The sequence below is a fragment of the Pelecanus crispus genome, chromosome 1 (assembly GCF_030463565.1).
Source record: "Pelecanus crispus isolate bPelCri1 chromosome 1, bPelCri1.pri, whole genome shotgun sequence".
In the NCBI taxonomy this organism is placed as follows: Eukaryota; Metazoa; Chordata; class Aves; order Pelecaniformes; family Pelecanidae; genus Pelecanus; species Pelecanus crispus.
Genome location: NC_134643.1, coordinates 125,329,867 through 125,349,895, shown reverse-complemented (window position 1 = coordinate 125,349,895; position 20,029 = coordinate 125,329,867). Strand labels below are relative to the sequence as shown.

At 38.9% G+C, this 20,029-nt stretch overlaps 2 protein-coding genes across 3 annotated transcripts in view; both read left to right on the top strand.

Annotated features, from left to right (window-relative positions):
• Positions 1-6,999, top strand: part of BRWD1 (bromodomain and WD repeat domain containing 1) — a 65,457-nt gene extending 58,458 nt beyond the window's left edge. For both annotated transcript variants that reach the window (XM_075728048.1, XM_075728049.1), the window contains one exon: positions 5,809-6,999. In XM_075728048.1, coding sequence (XP_075584163.1) covers positions 5,809-6,959 — 1,151 coding nt within the window. In that variant the 3' untranslated portion in view covers positions 6,960-6,999. The remainder of the gene's footprint in view (positions 1-5,808) is intronic.
• A 3,097-nt stretch (positions 7,000-10,096) lies between these two features.
• On the top strand, positions 10,097-19,233 carry PSMG1 (proteasome assembly chaperone 1). Its single transcript, XM_075711413.1, has 7 exons — positions 10,097-10,215; positions 10,423-10,532; positions 11,985-12,136; positions 12,519-12,581; positions 15,068-15,266; positions 16,154-16,290; positions 17,383-19,233. The coding sequence occupies exons 1-7, from the start codon at positions 10,097-10,099 to the stop codon at positions 17,455-17,457; spliced, it is 855 nt and encodes a 284-aa protein (XP_075567528.1). The 3' UTR covers positions 17,458-19,233.
• The last annotated feature ends 796 nt before the right edge of the window (positions 19,234-20,029 follow it).

The window sequence follows — 20,029 nt, the reverse complement described above, 5'->3', positions numbered from 1 at the left end:
TTGATAAATGAGTTTTGGAAAAGCCACCTGTTATTTATACATTAATTGCATGATGGGTGTTCCAAACTCACATGTATTGATGTTTACTGCATCACTCTGTTCCTTTATGGGTTTTCACAGAACAGGTTGAAACTAGAGGAGTTCTTGGCCCAGCTGCAGCTCAGGCCGTTACCTCCTTTGGAGCCTGTACCAAACTACTGCTAGTTTGGTTAAAGGGTTGAGCGTGTCCGTCACACTTCCTCACTCACCTCCCTCAAACAAAGCAGTCTGCATTGTTTAGCCTTAACATGTGGGTTTACAGGAATTTAGTGCCCCGCAAAACATGCCCCTGTCATGTTCTGGAGCAAAAATTCCTCTCAATGTTTTCAGTTATTTCCTACATCACTTAATTTGGCAATTGAGAAAATAAAGAGCCATCTTCAGTACTGCATTATAAAAGAGTAAAATCTTTCTGTGTCCACGCTGCTTCCTTTCCAGCGTTCATTGTCAACTGAATGCTGCCTTGCCAAAAAATACGTCGGGGGAAAGCATTCTTTCTGACAGCATGGGATTTTTTGGGTTTCTTTTCTTCCAGACTGAGTAAATTTTTAAGAGCCTTGTAAGTTTGATTTTTTTCACATTTTTGTGCCCTCTCAGGAAGTGGCTTTAATACACACTTGTAATGCAACGGTTTCAGACTCTTGAGAAGAAAATGATTGTCTCTTAAGATGAATCTGTCTTGACAGTTTTCCACAAGGAATACTGATTTCTTTTGTACTAAAAAGATCTTCGTATTTATAGCTGCTAAACATACTGAAAACGTTTCTTAATGTTTTAACATTAGCAATGTGAAAGGATGCCAGATGGACCTGAGGAGCAGCAATAAAGAGCTGCTGAGTTCTGTAATTGGCTATTGAACTCTAGACTTGTCAGAACTATGTTGTCATAGTCACTTTCTAAAACTTAGGAAAATTGGGGGGGGGGGGGGGGGAATCTTTTAATAGCTTTATAGAATTTAAAATCTTACTTGAATGTGCTTCATATGTCAGAACTTCTGAGTCAAATATAAAACTTTCTGGGGGTTTTTTTGGAGACTTGTACCATTACTCTGAGAAGATTTGAAGAGACTTTTAATATGGCAAAAAGGCAAGGTATTTGTACAAATACTTCATCTAGTGGGAATTTGTTGCTTTTGGAGTAAACAATTGGTAACATTTCCTGTATAAAGCTTGTCTTACACTTCATTTTTAAGGGGAAAACAAGACTGGTTAACTTTAAAAACTTTCCTTACACTTTTTTGTAAACGTTTCCTGTGAAATGTATAGAAGCTGTCATACTGGGTAGCCAACGCTGAGCTTTTGGTCTCTTTAGGTTGTCTTTTGAATGTAATGTGAATGTTTTAACTGTTTGTATTGTGGTGTTTTAAAGTGTGATGAAAACCTGGTTCCTCTTCTTGCCAATTCTTTAACACTCTGGTTAAACTGGAGCTTCTGCTGCATTGTACTTTTTATCCCCATGGGTGTGAAATGTTAATTTGTCTTCCAGCTCAAATTTGGAGCAAAATTCTCCTTACTCATGTTTTGTCTCTTAAACGTTTTGGATGATTTCTTTATTCTGTTAATTCTCTTCCTTTTACTTTGGGCCATAGCCTCTTTAGTAATCAATGTTCATCCACTAGGTAAAACTGCCAATCATAAAAGCAAATTCAGCATTGTTTTCCATGTGCAGCTGGTGCCAAACATTGGCAATATATTATCAGTTAGTTGCCAAGAGTTGCATTTGCTTAATGATCATAATATTACTGAAGATTTTAATGAGAATCAGTAAGAAAATAAACAGTATATTTTTTTACTTTAATTTCCACCTTTTTGCTTTAAGGGGGGCTCATTTATTATGGAACAGTCTTACTTTGTACAAAATGTTTAATATCCCCTGCCCTGTATAACCACCCAAATGCTGAGGTGTGCGCACAGCAGAATTTTGTTTTACCAAAATTTTTAAGCTGATGCCCTTTTAAAACTCTTAAAGAAACCCCATCTAAAGGAGATCCTTACGGTAAGTATGGGCAAGAGCAAGTATCACTAAATTTCTACAAGGCCGTGAAATACGCTCTTTAGAAGTCACTAGGGATAAAATACAGTAATGCATACTTGCATCGTTTGGGTCTCATTGCACAGTCATCTGCCAAGAGGGCTCAGCATACTGTTAACTTAGTAAAAAAACTTAATGTTAGTTTCCAGTATGTACAGAATCGGGATGGTTAAAGACACAGGGCCAAGTTTGAGACTTCTTTCATGTGAAAGGGGGGATATATCATTGTCCTATACAGTGCTCCTTATAGACAAGTAACTTGGGGGCATTTAGTTTTCTTTACATTGTGAGTTATTCCCCCTGTTGTTTTGTTGAAACATTAGTTGTCCTGTATATGAAGTGATAGCTAGCTTTGGACAGTGTTTACTGTAAAACACAATATTTCTTTTCCAGTTCGATAGATGCAACAACAGATGTGCTATTAGCACAGCCTAGTTAACTGTGGGTTTCCAAAACTGATGCACGTATTGCTCTTTTCTAAAGAGGCTGTTAGCTGTAAATAGGAAGCTAAACTTGTTTGTACTTCTACAAGTTATTGTTAGGTACTGCTGGAGTATATGCATGCTTTTATTTAAATACATATGTATAGGCACATATGTATTTATGTAATATCTATTTTCAAATAAATACATATTCTCTCTCTATATAACTATATATATACTACACAACTGACCAGATAAGCAATTTATATGGAAACTTTGCTGTGGTTACTTTTTAATATATATTTTTATATATATATATATACACACACACACATATAAAATATAGTATATTTTAATATCTAAAACATAGTATGTATAGTACTGTAATGTATATTTTTATAATACATATTTATATACTATATATTATATATATATAATATAACATGGTTTTGTATATATTAAAGAAAAAAAAAACCCTCAAGCAAAATTTTCACATAAATTGCGTAGCTGGTCAATAGGGGTTGGTAAGTACTTTCTGGACTGTAGTACACCCTGCAGATTAGTTGACTGGAGGTGCAGCTGTGGATATACCTACCCAGTACTGAAGCCTGGACTTCCAGGTTTAGAGTTTGATGTCATGAACTCCAGGACAGCTTGTTGCAATGGTAAACTTGATGGCCAGGGCCTTCATATCTTGGTGCCTTCCTATAAAAGGCACTTCCAGTTTTTGTAGGTAGTGGAGTTTGTTTAATCTTCCCTCTGTCAGCCTGTGCAATCTGTTTGTACCTTTTATTGTACCTTTAATTCAGGGCGTTCATTGGGTAGATTCATTAAGCTTTAATTAAAGCTTTAACTAAAAAAATAAGATGAACTTTATACAAATTTGCTCCCAATTTAAGATTTTATATGCAAAGTATAGATTTAATACTCTGGTAGTGTGTTGCAGAAAGGCTGGACTCCTTTATCTTTTAGTCTTACATTCCATCTTATGAATTAGCTGCTGAAACTTTGAAAATACATGTAATTTGTTTATTATGTTAAAGGCTTTTTTTCCTGAAAACATGCATCTACAAACACCTCAGCATCTATCTCTGTGAAAAACTGGCTAAAATCATTGCGTACATTCTTTTTTGGTTTTTTTTTTTTTTTGCTGCCTTTCTTGGAAAAGTTCCAGGTGATATCTTTAAGTTTTAAACATTTATTTCTTCAGATGGCCAAAGGGGATTAAGTTAGCACCCAGCATTAAGGCTGGGCAGTCTTTTCCACCTTTCCAAACTGCCCTTGTAGAATGCAAGTGTAGCTCAAAGCAGATGTAGGCGAATCTTAATCCTAGGGTTGGGTTATACATTTCCACGCTTACTAACTGGTCAAAATGTCTCTTTGTACCAGTAACTTGTGTGCTGTTGTTTGCCACCACTACTATGTTATGATGTGTCGTTACATTTACTTACAGTATTTTCCTGTTGCACATGTAATTTACTGTATTAAAGCTCTTTGCTCCTTTGCTTACCTCATAACAGCTATGAGCAGCAGCCATATGTTGTGCATGTGTCTACTTGATGGTGTTGGAGGACTGTGTAATTTAAGCTTTAGCTCTTCATTTTTTTAATCTGTGAATTAGTTCACCTTTTATACATTATACAGTATTCAGCAGAAATGTGTTATGTTTTGGCCATAAAAACCACACAGTACAAATAGTAACAGTAGTACTGCTAATGTATAATTTCTGGAAACTGTTAGAAAAAGACAGTATATTAATTATCCTTTGGAAATGTCAAAATAGGAATGTACTGGAGTAGCATGTAAAAGGATTTAAATTGAAATAATGACCGGATTTGGTATCTGAAGAGATTTTTAGTATTGGTAGTCAAGCTAGACGTTTGAATTTGTGTCCCATAACTTTTTTTTTTTTTAAACTTTCTGTAATACATCTTCATTGCATTTATTCTTGGCAGAATATAGGGAAAATGTTGCCCTGTCCTTACCTCACAGGTGATGAATTTGGGAACAAAAGAGTACAAATGACCTGCAGTGTTAACAGTTCTGGTTAAGCTGGCCAGAAGGAGAAAGGAACCGAACCTTTACTCACTTTTAAGTCTCAGGCTAGTCTTCCCATGTCTGGGGGGCTGTCATTCTCAGAAGGCGTTTGGCCATTAGCAGTTCAGACAGTTGAAACAAAGTTGGCAAGACAAGCTTGTTTCATCCCTGTGTAAAGGAAGACGAGAGAGCATGTCCTCCATAAAATCCTCATTTCCCTAAACTTCTACTTGAAAAAGTACTTAGTTGCCTAGTGTTCTGCAAATACACAGCAGCTGCCATGATTTTTCCCTCTGTTTGCTGAGTAGAGGTAGAAGATCATCAAAAGTAATGAGTTTAAGCTAGAAAAAAATTGACTGTTATCAGGAGATAGGCTAATACAACGTAGGGGCTTTAATGGAGCACGTGTTTATCTATTTTGTTCATAAAATTGGTAACAAAGAAATATGACATGGACAGCAATCTTAGGAAAAGTAACTTTGCAAAACATTTCTGCTAAAATAAGACTTTGGTTTTTTTTAATCAAGTCTATGCAAATAAATTTACTTCAAGAGCTTCTCTTTTTAATTTCTATTGATACCTCTGGGTAATTCTGCTTTATTTAGAAGGTAGAAGTTTAAACCATTGATCTTCGTAGGATCTGTTCACATTATTTACAGATTGAATATTTGTTTTAAAACCCAACATAAGAAGCAAGGGCTGTATTAAAAATAATGATACTAAATGGAAGATTCACTGTTAGAAGCAATCTTACTGTTTAGTCACTAAGGACCTGAATGGTTTAAATGTCTTCTGTGTATGTGAAATGATTCTAAAATTGTGAAATCCATCTGGGGCTTGTGTCTACATAAAATATTATAACCTCTTTTTTAGAATAAAAAGGTCTAAAATGTGTAATAGTTCATTTTGAAAGTTCATTCTAGTAAGAAAATGATAGCTTCTAATGATAGAAGTATTAATAATATGAAAGCATTTGTTTGCTAAGTTAGGTAATTTGTAATTTCTAAGCTAATTACTAGAGTGATGCTAGAGAATGTTACTTTCAAACCCTTTTGTTATCTCAAAGCGAAAGAGTAATCCTGATAGTTAAAAGTATGCCTGGGACTGACTGACTGTATTTTTAGTAAAGACTTAAAGTAAATTCCATATAACAGTTGAAATGGGGGGTGGGGGGAAGCTTTTGTGTATTTTATTAAAGGTGGTAGTGTTTGTGCTTAATAAACTAATTATTTCAGGAAAGTAAGTTATTAAAAAGAACTTTTAAATCTTTATTTTGTAGAATCAACATCTGAGGAGACTGGACAAAGCGCAAAAGTGCTCAGGAGCAGAACATGTATCATTAACTACAAGAAACATATAAAGCTGTCTAATGTGACTGAGAAGAAAAATCCACGCAGATGCGCCACTTTGGCAGCTAATAAGATTAAGATAATGAGCGACACAAAGGAAGAATTATCAAGCTCAGAAAGCGTTTACACAGTAAAAAAGAACAGAAGGCAGCTTCATGGCAATGTGTCTGCAGCATCCAGGAAGAAACTGATTGGCAACTTGGAGGTAGATGCTTGCTTGAAGTCTGAAAATGAGAAAGAACAGCTTTCTGGCAGAAAAAAACTTTCCTGCCCTGGATCATCTGCTCCTAAGAGAAAATACGTTAGTGAGTCTGAGAACGAAAAAACAGAATCCGAGGCAGAGATAAAAGTGACTCAAAAGCAGAATGATGATAACCACAGGCAGGCACACAAAACGGTCTGTGCTGCAGCTCTTAAAAGTCTCGAATATGACTCTTCAGAAGAGAATTCCACAAACCACAAGATGGAAAATGGGAAAAACTGGGGAAGTTCTAGTCAGTCAACTTCAGCCCACAACCATAATACGAGCAACTCTGAAGAGGAGGTAGATTCTGACTTAGCTAAACATGAAACTAAAAATATCAGAGAAGTATCAAATAAAAAAGCTAGAGCTTCTTTCAAAAGGTCAAAATTATTGGATGACTTCAAAGAAAGAGCAGAATCTGAAACAGGGGGCAAGAAAGATGAAAAAAACTCAGTATCGGAGAATGTGGAAGCACCTGGGACTGCAGGAAGGTCGAAAGCCAGTTTTAATTGTTCTTCCAATTCAGACTCTGGAACTGATAACAGTGTCTATAGTGATGCCACAGAAACAAGAAAGAGGAAAAGGAAATCAGAAAGCATTAGAAAAGAAATTACCAATTCCAACTCACCTAATCCTTCCAGAAGACCCCAGCGAAGGAAACGTTGGAAACCCAACCAAGAAAATGACTCTGAAGATTTGGATTACACCAAATATAGAAGAGCTAATCGACGTTCTAAGATAAGAACTCGCAATGGTGGTAGACGGACTGTGAGATACGATGATTGTGACGACGACGATGACGACAGAGGTTTAGATGATGTAGATTGCGAAACGTAACCTTAAAAGGAAAAGCCAGCCCACCTTTTTTTTTTTTTTTTTTTTTTTATGGTAATAGCACTAGAACTCATGATGGATGCTGGCTCTTCTTTGTCCTACATTTCAGGGAATATATTTATATTTTTCTATGAAAAAGTTATGAATGTGATTAGATGATGACTTTCTCCTTTTCATATTTTGACTTGCACTTGCCTGCCCATGTAGCAGCATTTAGCACAGATGCCAAAATGTGCCTCATTATAGGGGCAATTTTTTTGTCTTTACTGGTATTTTATTACATATAACAAGAGTTAAAAAAAAATGTTAAAACACTGCGCAACAGGTTAATAGCAGTATGTTGAGTATTATTGTTATGGGTGCTGCAATGGAATACTACCTAGGTCATACAACATTCAAGAACAGATTTCAAACATCTCTAATGCTGTATGAAATCATATACAATAGTAACAGGCATATAAATAATACTGTACACTATAAAAATCTGGCAGATGCTAGCATTGCATCAAAAAAGTAATGAACGGTCGCTAGGCTAATAACTTTACAACTTGTATTAGTACAGATGTTAAATGTTCTGTACTTCCATTATTGATAACATGCAACTAGAACCAGTTACCAGTAAAAAAGCGTTTTGCCCATTAGAGGCATATTGGTGCTGGTGAAGAGAGGGTTTATGCTGACAGGTAGTACTATCATCGTTAATGTGACTTCTATACTGTAAACTTAAGAATATGAAATGCAGGTGAACTCTTGGGCCTAAGGGTTTTTGTGTGTTTTCTTTATAAAATAGAAAAACAAACAAAACACTTGTTCTGTTTTCTTTATGCGTGAAAAGCTTGAGGTGCAGGATTCTTACATTCCAGACCTTTTTGCTACATTTCTGTTGTTCTTCCATATTTAAACTTTTAAGTGCTTTAATGTTAGACTTCTCATTGATTAAAATTTATCAGTTTCTGATTATTGCAGTACATCTCCTGTTTTTGAAATGTTTGAGGTGTCTGTTGTTGACAAGAAATAATTCTTGCGTATAAGATAGGAGAAAATTTCTTCAGGAAAAACGCGTAAATTCTTGGTGGGCCGTGTGTCAACTATGAGAACGGATAGCACCTCTCAACTCTGACCTTGCTCTTCCCCAGAGCTGTGCTGGCGGAAGCCCCGCCGTGGCTGCCTGCAGCCCAACACCAGGCGCTTGGTCATCTCCACTCCTTCTCCACTCTCCGCTGTAGGTTCCCTCCCTCTGCTCTGCTGGTTCCCTTTCTCACACTTAGTAAGACTTAGCGATTCCTGATCTCATCGTTCAATAGGAAATACGGTAGAATATTAGATTTATCCTGACCCAGCTCATTTGAACTGAAACAGCAAGTTTGTGAATTAGTTTTTTCAGTGGATTGGACTGGTAGTAGCATATGGAAGGGTTTTTGGGAGGGGGAGGAAAAAAAAGTTAGTGCAGCTGCGTAATTGCAGTCATTAATGCCAGAACTGCTTGTACAGATGGAAGTGAAGTCATGGAAAAGGGAGTCCCACGTGCTGCCTACCAGCAGTTCTCCAACAACGTCGCTGATGTTATGTGCCAAAAGGTGTATTTACCATCGCATCATTTTGGTATCTAGAATATTATTCAGTATGGAGAAATACTCCCCCTCCCCCCCTTAAAACTTCTATGTGAAGTCCAAAAATAACCTAGTTTATATCATTCTTGCCCCAGGTATTTTCTTTATTTGGAGCATAGTCCTTAATACGATACGGTAGAATTTTGTAAATTCAAGATATGTGTTCATCTGAATTCATTAAGTTGGTTTCTAAAATATGAACACAGTTGTGTTTAGTGATGAAACTTCGAGGTAGCTTTGTGTATCTTACCTTTCAGGGGCGACTTTGTTAAAAGGGAATAAGTCAACTGGTATTTTTATATTATCCGTAACTGAATGCATTGTTCAGCAGCTGTTTATGATCAATGTTCTATGGAGTATAACCTCCAGTATAGGAATAAATACTGGTATAATAGCTCTTAAGTGAACGTCAGAGTTTTTATTAAGCTTAAACAGCTAAAATTGGGCTGGTAGGTTTGTATTTCTAATTCAGGCTTAGACTTGAAAAGATGGTCGTCTTTCTTGCCCTTTTTCAGATGCTGTATTCTCTGTCATACCGCACTCATGCACTACGTGTTCATGGTGGTCCCTGAAAGCTGGGAGAAGGTTCTGGCCTCTATATTTATACGTCTGAAAGGGAATTACTGGCTAAGGCCCATAATGCTTTATTTTAGAAGCAAAGCAAATGCTATTTTGTGTTTCCTCATTGTATGCATACAGACAGGTTCCAAAGAGCCAGTAGGAGGAGAAATGATTAAACTGGAAAGGGACTTCTACTCTTTCACGGTCGAAGAGTTTGGATTTTTTTTTTTTTTTTAATTTATTTAAAATAAATACCAGAACTGGCGCTTTTAAGCCTTGCAGAAAGCAGTTCTTTCATTTTCCTGGTAACTTTAATCCTTCGGCATTATTTGGTCTAGCTGTACTCAGGGAAGTAAAGTGATTTAGTAGGCCTGTAAAAGTAGTATCTTTATTTAAAGCTGCGTAATGCAATGCATTTGTAAGCTGGGGTGGGGTTGGGTTTTTTGGGGGGATAGGGGTGCGGTTTTGGTGTTTTTTTTTTTTTTTTAAAAAGGGGATAGTGACTCGGCTAACGGGCAGCATGAACAGAGGAAAATGCTTCAAAGTGCAGGACAGAAGCCTAGGAGAATCAAATCAGCGCTTGCTCTGCGGGCTGCTCCCTTTCCGGGGCGGCAGAGAAGCGCACGGAGGCTTCGCTGCCTGCCCGGCGGGGGCTGCGCCCTCCCCGCCGGCGCTCCCCGCCTTCGCCCCGCTCTCCCCCCCGAGACTTCCCCGTAAAGCGGCACCGGCCGGCGCGGCGGCAGCGCAGGCTGCGCCGGAGGGACGAGGCCTGCTGCGAGGCCGGCAGAAGCCGTGCGGCGGGGCCGGGGGGCTGCCTGCGCAGGCGGGCCCGGCCGCGGCGGCAGCCGGCGGGCGGCTCTGCGGGAGCCGCTCTATGGTGTGCGGGGCCAGAGCGGCAGCGGGAGGCGCGGCGCTCGGTGGTGCCGGCGAAGCAGAGCGTCCCGGCGCGCAGGCGCGCTGCCGGCGGCCATGGCGACCTTCTTCGGGGAGGTGGTGGTGGCGCCGTCCCGCGCCGGCGTGGACGACGAGGAGTCGGCGGAGGAGACGCCCGAGGACCGGGAGATCCGCAGGGAGCTGGAGAAGAAAAGGTAGCGGGGCGGGGGCTGGGGGGCGGGCACGGCCCCGCGGGGCACCCCCGCCGCGCTCCTCGCCGCTGCGGTGCGGCCTCCCCCGCGTCCCCCGCCACGGGGCCTGGGGCCTGGGGCCTGGGGCCTGGGGCCTGGGGCCTGGGGCCTGGGGCCAGGCCGTGCCGTGCCGGGGAGCGCTGCTCCACTTCCCTCCGCCTGTTTTGCCAGGGAGATCGACGTCCTCTGGACCTTGAAGTCGGGCGCGTCTACGGAAAGCTCTGCCGACCAGCCCTTTGCGTGCTCGAGGTTTATAGTAGCGATAGGACGTAACGCCGCAGGTAGGTGGTGCGAACCGCGAACGCAGGCCGTCTGGGGCTCTGAAATGCTGCTGCTGCTGCTTTGCTCTTGGCTAAATCTGAGAAGGCAGGAGGCTGGGAGGAAGCGCGAGTGTGCCAGGACGCTCCCTTTGCCACAGTCTGCCTTAACGTTGGTCTCTGCTGTGAGAGTGGTCCGTAAGGGTGTCCAGCTCTTCATCTGGGGAGCGGGCTTGTAACCCTGCGGCAGCTGAGCTCTCCAGAGAAAGCCAAAGTTAGTCTGTACCTGTAAAACACAGTTTTTGTCACAGCTGGTTATTCCTCCTGTCAGATCACGGTAAAATGATGTATTTTCAGTTGAGGGGCAGAAGCAAAGTATGTTTTGGTTTTGGATTTTAGTTGGGACGAGCCCCCTTTTCCTTTACCTAACGTTTGCTCTATAGACTCTCCTGGATTGTTTGTTTGGCAAAAGTTTCCTTCTCATAATAGCAGGTTGCTCAGTGCAGTCTAGTGTTTTGAAATAGGGATCTGTCAAAGATAATAAAATTATGGCTCAATAGCTGTAACTTTTTAAATTTCTAATGAACAGTGTTTGGTTTTTTTTTTTTTTACTTATTTTCTTGATTAGTCAGTCCCTTTTTCACATTCTAATTCCCTACTTGTTGAGAATGCCCTCTTTTGAGGTGGCTATTTACTCATTAGGCCTAGAGTCTTAAAACACCCTCTCCCCTTCCCCCACGCACTTACCAAGGTCTTGAGGTTTTTTAATAGCTCTTTCCCTGTGGATATAAAGAAGTTTTAAGACTTCCTTACATTTAGGTCACATATAGATGATATTTAGATGATATCTAAGTTAACTTTGTTAACTTGTTTTTTCTTTGTTCAGGTTTTTCCTTGAAAAATAGTTACAGATATTTTAGATCTGTCTTCTGTTTAATAGTAACTTTTGACAGGAGTTTCATTTATGAACATTTGACATAGGATCTCTTTTTGCTGCTAAGTCATGCATACTCTTCCTAGAGCTTCCCTGCTTCCTAGAGCCAGTGTGATAGTTCTGCCTTGCTGGTTCAGTGATTTTGTTTTTTTTTGCTTTGGTTGTTTTTTTTTTTTTTCTTTTTTTGAGAAATTGGTTATAGCTGGTATGTCAAGAAGTATTAGAGAATTAATATTTACATCCTTAGTTTATACTAAAGGAATCAAAGTTGACCATAGTGATATAATTCCTAAGAATACATGGTTTTGATGTTAGGGATCTCTATATGTAGAACTGTTCTTTATCTTGTCTTGGTACGGTGAGGGTACTCATATTCTTGATCTTTGTTGGATTTGGTCAATAAACGTATGTCGATAAAAATAAGTTATTACTTTTTTTTTAACTTGAGATTGCAAAGAAATAATCTAATTCAGTTCAGGTATTTACCTGTAGAACAGAGATTTTATTCTTTATCAATTAACAGTATTTATTGTTTTTTGCAGCTTTCCTGTCTTCTTTTATTCTGGATTCTGTATGTTGGGAAGTAGTTGGAGTTGTGAAGTTGTGGAATGAGTGGTGTCGAACATCCAACACAACAAATGTCCTCCCAACAGATTCTTTTTGTTTGTTCTACCGATTAATATCAGATCCAACAGTAAGTGACTTATGCGTGAATTCCTTTATATTTTAGCTTTCTGAAAAAGAGAGCTATCTTCACCCACCCCCAACCCTGCCCAGGGCAAACAAAGCATTAAGACTGCAGTACTCTGGATTAATCTTATCAAAAATCTGAAGGGTCATTATGCTTACTAAAACTATTTGAAGTTCTGGCATGTGAAGTTCAGTGCAAAGAAGATGTATGACAGCCTGATTGCTTCACATCAGTTGTGAGTGAAAAATCCTGTTGAAATAGAGTTGAAGAAGCCCAAGAAAAATGAACAAGTTGTTGGCTGCAGCCACATCATCTTTACACGTGATTATGAGCTGCTGTTGTGCTCTTTGAAGCACTTGCTTATGCAACTTTTTTTTTTTTTAAGGTTTTGTTGTGCCAGTGTAGTTGCTACGTGGCTGAGGACCAACAGTTCCAGTGGCTTGAAAAGGTAAAACTGGCAAGACAACAAACTGAGCAATGAAATCTTAGGGGTGGGGATCTTCAACTTAGTGTAAGTGCCTCTTTCTCTGATATTCTAGACATGATGGTGTTGTAAATAGCTGTTTTCCCTCTGGCTTTCTTTTCTTAAACATGCGTCAAATGCACGAGTTTACTAGCTGCAGATTCTGTGAAATTCCCTTCTAGATGCTGCCTGTTGTATCGGCTGTAAATTAGCAACTTTGTGCAGTTATTTCTTTTGGACAGTTTCAATTTTGTTGCCCTTAACTATTTTCCAAACCTTTTTCCTGTTTGGCTTGGATTTTCTGTGGTTTATTTCGGCTGCATTTCAGCTCTGGGAGAATCCTTCCTTAAAAAAATAGTAACGTAACTGCATTTGTACAGCTGCCAAAAAGATCACCAGACAAACCTGTTGTGAAACTCATGATGAATGGTATCTTTACTAATGGGTGTGTTCTGTTCCTTTCACAAGGAGGAACTCTAAAGGAAGGTGCCTCCAAAGCAGTCTCTGTCCCGTTTGTTCACAGACCTTAGTATGCTAAGCGCCTTACCCCAGCATCATTCAGGTACACGAACGCTGCTGGGTCATTCAGGTCCCTCCAAATATCATGTTGATTTTAATAAGATAAAGCCGGGGGCGGGGGAATGTTCTGGTTGTTGATTTTCTTTATGGATTTGGGTCACTGCTTAGCCTCAAGGAAGCATGGCTTATTTTGTCTTGCTGCCTGTCTGCTAACCTACCTTCCTTTAAATCTCTGCTGATCTGATGAACAAGCAGAGATTCTAAAGCTATTACCTTACGCTGAAGTTGTGTAAGTCTGTGGCTAGAGATACGAAGAGTGAAATAAAAGCGATGTGTCCGCTGAGAGCAAGTCCTCAGCCTCAGCTGGGTGATCCCTGCTCAGTCTAGCCGGCCAGCTGGCCCAGCCAGCGCGGGAGAAGGATAACTGTTGTGAGGGAGAAGCATAGGAGCATCTCAGTGTGAGGGAGCCAGAGGGTTTATGGGAAGGCAAAGAGGATGGAAAACGGGGGTAACTTCACTGAATGATACAGGGTTTTCAGACCCAAGTTTGTGGAAAACTAGCCTTTTGTGGTTCCTTGGCTTGTTGAAGAGTTTAGTTTGCTTTGGTGGGGGTTAATGGTTCACTTTGAGGTTTAGAAACCGTAAGACCTAAAAACATCTTGGTTTTGCTAGATTCCACACATTCTTGCACTTCATTTAAAATGGGATTACAAAAGAAGGATGATTGTGGTTTTGCTGTCTTCCCCGTTTGTGTTTTTCCAGCTGTTTGCGCATATGTGTTATTTCAAATATGGGTGATTATGAACAGTAGGAGTGTGCAGTTTTACCAAGTCAACGTTATTGAGTATTTTTAGACTTCATGGTTATTGGTATTTTTAAATGTACAGCAGAAACGTTGTGCTGGTAATCTTTTGCTTTTAGTGTGAGTTACAAACCTGTTCTGTACGCTTCATAAAAGCTGATTCACTGAGCGTCTTCACAGTCTCCATGAGCGAGATTTTTACTGCTGTATGTGCTTTCTCAGTAAGTGATCACCGACAAAATGAGAACATACAGACTAAAGTTTCACAGTAATGCGTACCAGCCCGTGTTTCCAACAAAGTAAATTGAAAATGCGTGTGCTTCTGAAAAGTTCTGTCAGTTTTATATTGCTGTGGTAACGCACTGATGTGAGGGAACAGTCAGCTTCCCTTCTGTGATTGGTACCATATACAGAAATAGGCAAGTTTCTGTAATGTTTGCCAAATTCCCTATTTCCTTACTGATGATAAATCTGAAGAGGGCAGTGTAAAGGGAAGGTGCAGGTTTATCATGTTTCTGCTCATTTTGATATATGTTCTTTAAAAACAGTGGAACACTGTGCAGCATGTTGGTGTTTTGAGACAGCATGCAGTGGATCCAAAAGTATGTTTTGTACAATGTTTTTGAAACTCTCTTCTTTGAATTAGAGGAAGACTGTGGAAAAACTAAGGTTCTCTTTCTCAATTCAACTTGAATATAATTAAATAAAGTCTGAATGTTTAAAATGAAGACTCTTTTTAAGTACTGTAGAACAGCTGGGGAGCACAATTTCAATTTCAAATGTCTTGCAGCTTAGCAAGCTGCCTTCCTGTTTGGAGTCCTTTTTCTTTCTACAGTCACCATTAGTAAAAATAGTAAGTCTTAATATATTTGCAGGTGAATAGAAAGTGCTGAAAACCAAAAGCCTCTCAAGAAAATCAGTAGACTTAGTAAATATTTTAGCTGTTCTTTTGGGTGTTTTTATCTCCATCCCAAGAGCAATGCATGTGAAATTTCTACCTGAAGGTTGTGACTCAAGTTTTAGTTTGTCCTGCAAACCTGAATTAAACTGCCATTTGCCATCTGCAGTGAAATTAAAATGAATCTTTGTGGTTTTGCTCTGTTGTTTTGAGAAGATAAATTTTGCTTACGTATTAACATTTTTATTTCAGGTTTTTGGCTGTATGCGAAAGGAGGGCTTGGAAGTAACCATTCTTTCAACATGTCCTGTAGCTGATTATAAAACTCAGGAATCCACTTTAACACTTCCGTCTCCATTTCTGAAAGCCTTGAAGACAAAGGAATTCAAAGAGCAGGTCTGCTGCCCACTGCTGGAACAACCTAACATTGTGCGAGATCTTCCTGCTGCTGGTATTTTGCAATTCCAGTTATTTACAAGGCTGCTGGTGGCAACACAAAATTCACTTTGAAGAGCATCCCATTGCAATTAGAATTTTTACTTAACTGTGTGAACTGGCTAACAAGTTAGCTTTTTGAAAATTTCATTCCTAACAATTCGACATCTTACATGTTGCCTTGTAAAATAGGGACAAATTTCAAAACCACCCACAAATCCTTTTACCCTTTATGTGCAGTACTGGCAAATTCGTCAGTATAGCCTCACAAAGTGTATTGTATATTGGGGTTTTTTTGGCATTTTACTTATGAACTAAATATGTTTTATTAAGAGTTATTTTCATCTGAGCATCCAAACTGAGGCTCATAAAGTCCTTTCTGCATATTACAGGTAAAGTAGTGCTACTGATCGACCTCATGTAAAAGTTAGATTCAGTTTTAGTATGTAATGTAATAAAAATCCAAGCCTTTTCATTATAGAGTACCAAATTAGTGGTAGCATCACGAGGAAAGTGGATGATTTTTCTAGAAAAAGTTTATCTTGTTTGCACTTTGTTTTGAGTTTTTATGTTTGGTTGGTTTTCGTGGGTTTGTTTTGGGTTTTTTTTCTTTTTTTTTTTACAGAAGCTCATATTATTTTTGTTTACCAGTAATACACAGTTTCTGGTTAAGGTGTTTGCCAGGAAGAAATGCCAACTACATTTTACTAATTTCTGGTGGTTTATTTTCTTGTGTACCTGAGGAATGAGGGATGGCTGGTCTAGCAGTCAGGATCCTGAGTAGTTAATTTATAAACTTTCATGCTTTTGAAGTTCTGGCCAGAACAAATGCAATTTTATACACAGAACTGAGATTCCTTCTCTGCTGAATGTAACACGCATTTTCTTTTGACTTGTGTTTAGTTTTGAGTTATTGTCAAGTATGGCAGATTCCTGCAGTGTTGTATCAGTGCTACACTGATGTCATCAAACTGGACACAGTTACAATTGAAGCATTCAAGCCTCTGCTTTCTTCTAAAATCCTAAAGAGTTTAGTCAAGGTAAAATTTCATATTTAAAAATCAATGGGAGGTTTGGTCTATTTTGGTCTGTCTTTCATCTCTTGCATTCTGCTGTTGATGTGCCCCTATGAGGATTCCACCTGAAAAGGCTGATGTGTGTTAATGTACAGAAATGTACATACTTTATTGGCAGAGGACAGTGATTTCTGGTATAGTACCTGCTGTAACTATTTACATCTGTTTATAAGTTGCTTAGAACTAATGAATCTACAGCTTCCCTCAAAACTTCATTTTGACTTTTCAGGCTCTTGTAGTAGTATTAGTGTATCAGGGAGTAATTTCTTGTGATTGTTTAAGCTGCAGTTTTCTTTGGAGGTGTCTCGTGTTAAAACCTCTAAGTGTGTGTATATATATATTTTTAAACATTCTATATTCATATGCAAGATGGCTCTGTTCTAGCTCTGTATCCACCTGTCCTGTGCAATACGTGAAAGCTACTTAAGAAATATATTTTGGCCTGTAGCTTCTTTCTGGAATTAAAAGACTGAATTTCTAAAGAATATTCTTAACAGTTTTGCACATATCAAGCAGCTCTGAAATCATGGCATTATAGCTACTAAAGTGACTGTTTTGCTTCTTTCTGAAACATTTTCGATTGATGTTTAGTTGGTTCAAAACACTCTCCTCAGTTTTCCCAATTGAACTTACATTTAAGTTACGGAAGAGGTTTGTGTGTACTGAAGCATTTATTTCAGCTTTAAATGTGGGGAATTGCGAGTTAGTTTTCATTACAGCTTATGCTGGTCTGCTGAATAAGTCTAACAGACTAGTACATAACTGTTTAAACTCTGAAGGAAAACAACAGCAAATACGCAGGCTTTTCCTCTCATTTACAAGTAAGGAGGAATGCAAATTAACAAATCTCATTCTGTGGTTGAAGTGCAAATTTATTTGGGGCCTTTAGCAGGTCTCTGGATACCTTCATTCAGAAGACCTGAGTTTTGCTTACGGTTAACATTTTAATCAAACTGATATTCAGACTAATAAAAATTGGAATAGAGGACAGCGAGGCTTTTTTGTTTTGTCTTGTTACCAGCAATGTAGCTAATGCTGATCATCTCCTTTTCCTAGGATGTATCTGAAAGCACAAAGATTCTGAAGAAGTTACTGACAACCAATGAAACTCACAGTAATATCTATATCTAAAGAGGACATTTATGACACAGACTGCACCTTCGTAAACCCCAGTTTCTTCATAGAGGACATTTTGGAACTGTAGTTGTTTCCTTAAAAGTGGAATAAATTCCAGTAGATTTTTACTTCTGCACTCATTTTTGTTACTTTCAAATTCATAGCTACAAACACATATATTTCTTCTGCATGGCTTGGGAGATTTTCTTCTGAAGCGATTTTAGGAAAGATATCTTGAGTATGAAAAGCAACTTTTTCTCCTCCTGAAGGGATTGTCTTATCTAAATGTATACCTTTTATATGTAAAAGAGGAAATGCAGTTAAGGAATTCTGGCTATATCTAATGAGAACACCTATTTTTTACTTTATTTTGAGACACAAAAGTTTTCCTATCGAATACAATTCTCTTTAAAGATTTGTCTGTGATGGAGAAAATACACTCTGCATCTTTATACATACATAAATGTATAATTTTGTGTGTATGTATGAATGATACATACATATATATGTGTGCACATACATTTTTTTATATATGTGTTGATACAAAATACAGTAAGTCAAGTACGGTAAATACCTTTAAAAGACTTACCAGTGGAAAATAATCTTAAGCTTGCTGTACAGATTAGTAGGAGGCAGGAGCGTGGAGCTGTTTTGAACTGCATGGAGGGGCTGTGACTTGGATTCACCGAGTAGATTGTCACAGGTGTTTAGGATGGTGCTGCTTGCAGATCTGGCAGGAAGAGAGATGCGCCCACGCTCAGATGCTGCAGCTCCCATTTGCAGTGCCTTGCTGAGAGCTCGCCTTTGTTGGCAGTTTCAGCTTCAGACCTTGAGCAGGAGCCGTAGAGGCGCAGGTGCATTCTCTGCTGTCGGGTCTCTCACAGTGGTGGGAACCTCTCCTGGTGAAACAGGGTGGTAGGCTCCCAAGCTGCTTCAGCTGGATATGCCAGAGCAAGCTGATTTAATCTGTCCACTTCAAAACTCCAAATTGCTGGCAACAGTGGGAATAATACAAGATCTCTTATATGCAGAGTACGTGATTTTTAGAGGAAAATAAAAGTTCAAGTTCTGAAGTGTCTCAAAAAATTCTCTGAAAGTTGGTGACAATTTCAGCAGTGTTTTGAAAATATTTATTAGGATCGTCATGCAGTTCTGACTTGTATATATCCTCTGTTTAACATTTTGTTTAATAAAATGTTGTTAAAGATAGTATTTCTGTTGCTACCAGGTAATTCGCTGGTGGTGTCACTGCACAGAGATCTTTAAGTTGCATGTAGCTTATCCTTTCGGAACAAAAGGATAACAGCTTCAAAGTTCTCTAAGTTTAACTTTGACTTACAGTGGCTGTCCAGTGGATGTTTCTGAACAGTATATTCCCTTAGCCGAACTGTCATCCCTTCAGGTTTGAAAGTGGTCAGCTTAGTCAACATCCACTGAAGCCAGTAACCCCTGGCTTCAGCAGGCCCACTACAACTTCTGGAACTGCCCATGGTATCGCAGTTTCAGCAATAGTAGAATATTCTTGATGTGGATATCAAGTTGCATTTCAGTTAAGACATTGATTTAAATTTCTGTTAGTATAATTACAGACAAGCAAGCAACTGTTGCTTTAAGTGGTACTGTCTTTTGGAACGGACTCTGAAGCATGAAGTGCAGGACATGGTTCCTTCTGGGTTTTTTTTTCCATGTCTGCAGTATTTTAATTAAAACCTGTTTCTGTGTATGGTCTGAGTTGAGAATTCTGTTGCTCTGAACGAGTTGTATGGTGGCTGCATCATTTTCATACTTCTGTACTGGATATGTTTGATTCATAATAAATAAAGTATATAACAAGAAATATCTTTAATAATAAATATGCAGGCTCTTATAGGAACTATAAATATACTCTAGTATTGGTTTTATCATCCATGCAGTTTGCAATGTTTCAGAAGTTACCCATTGATAACTATTCAGTTTGTACTATCTGGGTTTATGCTGAGGTGTGAGAATGCACTTAAACACCTTGAATAAAAGTGGCAAACAAAACACTCTAGCAACTTGGAAGATGAAATTAGAAAGACTGAAAACTAGTGTATTGGCAGAATGCTCCGAACACTAATTATTCGTGCTTCAAAGGGTGTGATAGCTCACCATAGCTGGAAATGTTTACAAACGATGTGATGCTTTTTCTGCTGGACACTATCGAGCTAGTGGTTTCACCCTGTGTATCCAGGTATATTTCTGTGATCCAGCTTTGTGCAGTAGTAATTCTCTCTGGCATGAAACTATATAGGCCAGGGCACATGCATGCCGTATAGTCAGTAAGACTCTACCTCATCAATGTCAGCTGGGTTGTGCTGTATAAATTTGAAATGTCAACATTTTCCAGTACACAGTAAGTACTATAGGGCAGTGAAAGAAGGTATTTTTATTTTAAATTTCCTTCTATCTTTTTCCATAATTTGATGTATGAAGTAGCTCATATTCTCCCCTTAAAACAAATAGTTCTGGAAGTATCAGAACTAGTGATGCCAGAGTATCTTATAAGGTGTCAGCGTTGGCTGAAAATTTTTTCATATTTGAACATTGCTAAGTTGTTGGTTTCTTT